General features: G+C 35.9%; 1 protein-coding gene across 2 annotated transcripts in view; it reads left to right on the top strand.

The window, feature by feature from the left end:
- CC2D2B (coiled-coil and C2 domain containing 2B) overlaps positions 1-7,858 on the top strand; it is a 40,268-nt gene that overhangs the window by 13,506 nt on the left and 18,904 nt on the right. For both annotated transcript variants that reach the window (XM_012000051.1, XM_012000059.1), the window contains 3 exons: positions 2,494-2,592; positions 5,296-5,493; positions 6,564-6,653. In XM_012000051.1, the coding sequence (XP_011855441.1) occupies positions 2,494-2,592; positions 5,296-5,493; positions 6,564-6,653 (387 nt within the window). The remainder of the gene's footprint in view (positions 1-2,493; positions 2,593-5,295; positions 5,494-6,563; positions 6,654-7,858) is intronic.

Here is a 7,858-nt window from a genome sequence, read left to right on the forward strand (position 1 = left end):
GTTAGTTTGCTAAGGATAATGGCCTCCAGCTCCATCTATGTAGGGAACTAATTCTAAAGTGAACTTTGATAGAGCTATAATCTATAGCCTGAGGCAAGGTAGACCTAAGAAGCCTCCAGCATCCCTGGGACTTAGGATGGAAAGATTAATGCAGTTGAGAGCACATCCGTCAGAATTCCAAGGACTTGATTGCTACAGAGCTACCTAAGTGTGCCTATTACCTTTTAGACTAGAGCAGCACAGTCCATCTTGCTCAGCTCTATTGTTGCTGGTTAGCCTCTGGATCTAAAAGACCCTTCTCACATTCCCTGGTAAGTAGATGGGGTAACTTCTTAAGTACAAAAAGTTGGAAGGGCTCCTAATGTCCAAAGCAGTGGTGATGAACTAAAGGGAGGAATCAGGGTTTTGGCAGCTTTTTTCAAACTTCAACTATTTTCTTTCTTTTTCCCTGGATTCTCTGGCCTTTGGTTGATGAAATGAAAAATATAAGTGGCCAAAAGATCATAGGGTGCTGCCAATGGGAGGGGTGGTGGTGGGAGCGAATGCCAATCCCTTTTATGCCTAATCCCTGCTTCTCCCTACTACAAATACTTTCTCTAATTTTGAAAACAGTGTTATTGAGGAATGATTAGCATACAATGATCTGCACATATTTAAAGTATATAATTTGACAAGTTTTGATATATGTATATACCAATGAAACCATCATCGCAATTAAGATAATAAACATATCCATTACCCTCAAAAGTGTCCGCCTGCTCTGTTGGCATGTCTACCTCTTGCCAGCAACCAGTGATTTGTGTTCTGTCACTATCGTTTCTATTTTCTAGAATTTTATAGAAAATGGAAATCTATGGTATGTGGTTTTTTTTTTTTTTTTTGGTTTTGCTTCTTTTACTCAGAAAAATTATTTTCAGATTCATTCATGTTGTAGTTGTAGCGAACAGTTCATTTCTTTTTATTATGTAGCAGTATTCCATTGATAAACATGCATTTCATTGCTTGTTTATATATTCACCTGTTGATGGACATTTAGTTTTCATTTTTTGGCTGTTATAAATGAAGCTGCTATGAACATTTGTATAAAGTCTTTTTATAGACAAATGCTTTCATTTCTCTTAGTAAATAAAAATAGCTGGATATTATGGTAAATGAATATTTAAGGAACTGCTAAACTGTTTCCCAAAGTGATTGTACCACTTTTTATGCCCACCAATAATGTAGGAGACTTCCAGTACTTTCACTTTCTTACAAACACTTCGTCAAACTTTTAAACTTTAGCCACCCTAATAGTTGTATGGTGGTTTCTCATTGTAGCTTTAATTTGCATTTCCTAATGACTAATGGTGTTGGGCACCCTTCCATGTAAATATTTATTTGCCATTTATATATCTTCTTTGGTGAGGTGTCTGTTCAAGTCTTTTGTCTATTTTCTTATTGAATTTTGGGGGTTCTTTGAATTCAAGTCCTTTGTCAGATACATGATTTGCAAATATTTTCTCCCAATATGTAGCTTATCTTTTTATTTTCTTAACAGTGTCTTTTGAAGAGCAAGGTTTTTAATTTTGATGAAGTCAAATTTATCAACTTGCTTTTGATGTCATGTTTTTTAAAAAGTTCTGTATTTTGCAACTCTGTTTCTAGGTTCATACGTGTTAGATATACATTACATATTACATATATATTTCTTTTTGATGAATTGATTCCTGTATCACTATAAAATATCTCTCTTTATTCCTGATTATATTTCTTGTTTTTAAATGTTTTGTCTGTTATAAATATAGTGACTCAGCTTTCTTTTAATTAGTGCTTGTATAATATATCTTTTTATTTTCTTTTAAGCTCTGTCTTTATATTTAAAATGGGTTTACTCTAGACAGTATACAATTGAGTCTTGCTTTTTTATCCACTCTGACAATCTCTTCCTTTGAACGTATGACCATTTACATTTTATGTAATTATTAACCTGGCTGCGTACCATCTTCCTATTTATCTTCTGCTTATCCCAACTATTCTTTATTCTTTTTTCCTGCCTTCTTTTGGACTGATGGCATAGTTTTATGTTTCATTTTATCTCCACTATTGGCTTATTAGCTATAATTGTTTGTTTTCTTAACTGTTGCTCTCAGGTTTACAATATTATCTTTAATTTACCACAGACTATCTGTACATAATATAGTGCCACTTCACATACAGTGTAAGAGCAGGATACTATAATGCCTCCATTTCTTCCTCCTTGCATTGTGCTAGTGTTGTCATACATTCTACTTTACACAAGTCATAAACTCCACAACAGATCATTTTCTCCCAGACTATTATTTTTTGCTTTAAATAGTTATCTTTCAAAGAAATTAAAAAGCAAGAAAAACACATCTTTTCTATTTACCTTTTCTTTTTTTAAAAGAAATAGAATGACTTTTTATATTTACCTGTGAGTTTATAAAACTATTCATCACATGATATTAAGTAATAAAAAATTATTTATTTTCATAGGATCACTGTCTCAAGAGCTGTAGTGCTCACTCATATATAAGAAAGAATTGGCTTGGATCCATTGTCTTCCCTTTTTCTGCTCTTCTGCAACAATCTGAGGTAAGAGAAAATGCTTCTTTGCTCATTATTCTGTTTTGAGCTCTGGCTAATAGAAACACTAATAGAAACACTTTCTGTTGCCTTTGAATCAGACTCTGTGATTGGCAGGCTGGTAGGTCAGTTAAGATGATCCTATATTAGAATGTTCTGGGCTTTTGAAGTGTTTGAAAATTTGAACTGTCTCTAGACAGTTCTTCAGAGTGTTCACTAACAAAGAATAGGACAGTATCTTTAGAGTGTTCACTAACAAAGAATAGGACAGTATCTTTAGAGTGCTCACTAACAAAGAATAGGAAAACTAGTCTTAGGTCTTCAAACAACATTTATATTTGCATAAAAGAGTTCTATGAGATCAGATTCATGAAACATTCTGATTAGTGGTGTTGCTTTGTAATCATGGGTACCAGGAGTTTCAGCTTGTCAACACTGTTTATTGACCATGGTAAGACTTATGATTTGCACCTAGTCTCTGTGAGACCCTCAGAGGGCTCTGCTGTTGGGTTATTATGTAGCAGGAAAATGCCTACATGACTAGCAAAGTAGAAAAGCCCCAGCCCAGACTTCACTGTTACTTCTTCACTAAGTGATGGTAGGCAAGGCACTTGACATCTCTGACGCCGTGGCAGACACTGGAAATGTGAAAATTCAGAAATGAATTTTCTACCTCAATGAGTTCAGTCTATGGAATAAAACGAACATTTCAGTACAATGTGATAATATTGTAGTGCTTTAATAGAGGTATGAGATAGGTACGTGGGAACATACAGTATGGAGTACCTTACTCTTCCTGGGTTGCAGGTGGAAATGCCAGGGGAGTGGTTCAGAGTTTGGTAGATAAGAAGAGACTAAGGAAGAGAATGAAAGATCAAAGAAGACTTAATATAGGCGATAACTTCTGAATTAAGTCCTTAAAGATGAATTTGTCAAGCAAATAAGGGCTTAACAAATTGGTCAAGCAAATAAGGGCTTAATTTAGATTGCCTTTTACTACCCTGCTTTTCCATCATGGGTTTCTTCCTGCCTATGTGTCCTGACACCCAATTTCCAAGGAGATAACAGTGCTCTCAGATTTATTTCAGAGACAATCGTTTAAATATATATATAAATCCTAGCTCCTTTGCTTGTCAAGAATTGTGAGCCTTGTTTATTAATTGCATGAAGTCACCACTGTACAGTGTCATAATAGTACATAAATGGCTGCCATTGTATACCAATTAAAGTGTTAATGAACTTTCTGTTCCTACTACCTGGCTGTCATGTTGCCAACTAAAGCTATTGGTAAGGAAGTGGGAAAGAACAAATATCACATAGGAGAGTAGAGGTGCCTGCACAGTGTGCAATCACATGAAGTCATGACGGCACGTGTTTCAAAGACTGGCAATAGGAATAGACATTGTTGGAGGTACAGCTACAGGGCTTCCTATGTTTGTAAGTCCCTGTGGACATTGCTCAGTCTTAGACCAGACTGCAGGATACAGTGCTAGGAAAGAGTGTGGGCCTCAAAGGTGGACACATCTGAGTTGTAATCCTGGCTCCACTACTCATTAGTTTTGTGATCTTGCACAAATACTTCAATTCTCTGACCCTCAGTTTCCTTATTTGTGAAATGGAGATAAGGTCAGTGTCTACTCCATTGAATGATGCGATCTATATCAAGCACTTGGGGTCTTGCACATTAGTAAGCACTCGGTAACTATTAGCTATCATGTTTCTTTTGAGACAGCATCTCACTGTGTTGCCCAGGCTGGAATGCAGTGGGACAATCATGGCTTATTGCAGCCTCAACCTCCAAAGCCCAAGTGATCCTCCCACCTCAACCTCCTAAGTAGCTGGGACCACAGGTGTGCACCACCACTCCCAGCTAGTATTTATTATTATTATTATTTACCTCTTACACACACGCACATGCACGCACACCCGTGCGCACACACACACACACAAATTCCTCCTACTGTGGACCTGAGGGTTGTCTTTCTTGCTGTTATACATTTTCTCTTTCTAGACCCAATACAAAATGTAACATGATCTTTTAGCTTCTTCTCTGAGCCTGCATTAGATTTTCTAAGAGCTTTATCACTGGTATCGTAACTTGCTTGTTTCATTCTGTTCTTACTCCTACCCTCTCTACATAGTACATATTAGGCAGGGACCCAAGGTGTCCAGGGTACCTATGAACACATCACCACAGAGAACCTGCTCATTCCTGGGCAAGTACAAATGAGTGGAAGCCCATTCACACAAGCAAGCCAGCTTTCTGTGATGTAGTGGACTCCGTTGGGCCTTAATATTTGACTGATGTTCATTTTCATCATGCATAATCCATAATCCATTATGCTGATATACTCTTTCAGATTAGTGGAACATTTCAAGTAACTATTCCACCAGTTTTGCTTGGGTATACTTGGAGTAATACTTATGTATTTCCTAAAGAAGATTCTAATGAGCAGAATTTAAAAGAATGTACATTCTTAAATATTTTTGCTACCATTGAACCTCAAATATCGTATGTCACCTGTAATCCAACACTAGATAAGGTAGGTTTTTTACATTGAATTTCTTTTATATATACCATCAAAGAAGTATAAACTATTTTTAAAACCAGTAATAATAATTTGAAAGATGGCAAAAATAAACATTGGTTCTTGATATTTTCCTGTGAGAACAGTATAGTACAATGTTGAAATACTTTAAATTTTATTCCAGTTTTTAGATCAAACAGAGGTCTTGCAGAGAGCACAGATTTTTAAAAAGAATTGTAAGGCAATGTTTCCCAACCGAAGAATCATAACTACTGTTTTTAATGATGAAGGGATACAGTTCTTAGTCACAAGATATATCAAGGCATTAAATCCACCTCAGCAACTTCTGGATATATTTCTTCACAATTCTAATGCAACATTTGTAAGTTATAATTATTTTTAACAGCTTCATTGTGATTAAAGGGCATCTGTGAAGAATCACTTTTACCTTTTGTGTATTTGGGTTCAATCTAGTGAATTGTCTGTCCTCAGAATATTTGTCCTGTTTGTGAGTCATAAAGCTCCCTTAGCTGGACTCTTTAAGCTAAAATCAAAAGTTCTAATTTAGATTGCCTTTTGCTACACTGCTTTTCCATCACGGGTTTCTTCCTGCCTGTGTGTCCTGACACCCAATATCCAAGGAGGTAATAGTGCTCTCAGGTCTATTTCAAAGACTGTCTTTATCTTTTAAAAAATATGTACAAATCTGAGCTCCTTTGCTTGTCAAGGATTGTGAACCTTGTTTATTACTTGCATGAAGTAACCAGTGTAGAGGGTCATAATAGCACATAAATGACAGCTATTGAATATCAGTTAAAATGTTCATGAACTTTCTATGTTAACACATTGTTTATTTGCACCCCTTTCTCCTTTCCTAGATTAGTCTGAGTCTTTGTCTCCGGCACTATAGGGGAAAAATACATAGTATAATTTCTATTGTTTGAGAAAGCACACTGTGCTACCCTAATATCTCCCTGCTGTGGCAGCTTATAATAAAGTTATATTCACAAAAATAATTGTGATAGATTTGAACCAAAAAACAAATAAAACATTTGCTATTCTTCAATATCTTAAAATGTTTTAACAGTTGTACTTTAAAGTATGTGTTTAATGTGGAAACATATTATTTTAATATTTAACATTTTAATAATTAATAAATTACTAAATAATTACTAAATAAATATAAATACAATATTATGGTTACATGCACCCTGTGCAGTCAGTCCAACTTGGGCTCAGTTTCCCAGGGACTTCACATATTGTATTAGCCACGGAACCCAGGGCAAGTTATTTTATTACTCCAAGCTTATTTCCTCTTCTGTAATACTAGAATAATAATAGTGTCTCCTTTTATAGGCTTAGATTATATGCTAAATGAGACAGTGCATGTAAAGCATTGTGCTAAGCGATGGACATACAGTACACACTCAATAAATGTGAATATTATTCTAGGACCTCATTGCTCGATTTGTATCTTTGATTCCTTTTATGCCTAATACACCGGATGAAAATGATGGTTCTGATATATGGATGACATCAGAGGTAATAAATTACATGTTATAATTAAAATGTATAGTATTTCTTTTAAGGAAACCTTTTAAAAATATTATGTATTTATATATTACTTTGCCTTGTGAAATTTAAAAGTATTTGATAATTTTATACATCATCTTCAGCTCCATAACAATCTATGGAAATAATTCATGAATACCAAAAATCTTTTCAACATTCTAAGTGGTAGCTCATGAATATTTTGACTCAACGGGAATTCCAGGAGTATAATATTATGCCATTCTCCAAAGAGCAATATGACTTGTCACTGTGGAGTTGGCCAGACCCTGAAGTCTTGTGCAAGTGCTGTCACTTCCCAAAAGCTTTCCCCCATTACCCCCATGTGAATGAAGAGCTCGTATAGCAGTGCTCTTCCTTAGCACTTAAAGTCCTCTTTAGTCTGATTGCCAAATAAAATACAGGCCCCATGAGATATTCAGGACAAACTTTAAGTAAGAAATTATTTGTTGTTTATCTGAAATTCAAATCTAACTGGGTATCCTCTAAGTTCTTTTCTAAGTCTGCCAACCCAAAGTAGAGTATTTAGAGTATTTCTTCCATTTCAGCTTAAATCATATTTGTGTCATAAACCATGAGTGTATGACTGATTCGGTTTCACAAGAAAAGAATTATTTTCTCTCACCTAACACACAGTCTTTGGAGTAAAACAAACAAACAACCTTGGTTCAATTTCCTAGTTCAAAGGCTTCATAGCTATGTGACCTAAGAGAAGTTAACCTCTTTGGACCTGAATTTCCTTATCCATGTCATACAGGAGTTTTCAAAAGACTGAATGTAGTAACATGCAAAGCATCTGGACCTCAGGAAAACTTAGTTCCCTACTGTCATCCTCTCCCTCCTCCTCTGATAAAATCCAGAACCTTCTTGGCCTGACAAGGAAGACTGTTGTTATTCTGCCCTTAGCTCACCTGTTCACACAGTTCTTTCAGAAGGGCCTCCTTAACAATCCTCCCCAACTCCCATCCTTCACCATCAGGTTCAGCCAGTGCACACTGATAGGGCCATATCAGTTGTTCAAACATTGCAGTGCTTCCATACTGATTAGTAAATAGTCATTGCCATGAGCTCTCTAGCTCCCCAACCCTTACCCCCACCTCCCTGGCCCCCACAGCTCCTTCTCAGGGACTGTATTGAACTAGAGAGTACGTGTCACATCATTTTTTTTTTTTTTTTTT

The sequence above is a fragment of the Mandrillus leucophaeus genome, unplaced genomic scaffold (assembly GCF_000951045.1).
Source record: "Mandrillus leucophaeus isolate KB7577 unplaced genomic scaffold, Mleu.le_1.0 Scaffold117, whole genome shotgun sequence".
NCBI classification, from domain to species: domain Eukaryota; kingdom Metazoa; phylum Chordata; class Mammalia; order Primates; family Cercopithecidae; genus Mandrillus; species Mandrillus leucophaeus.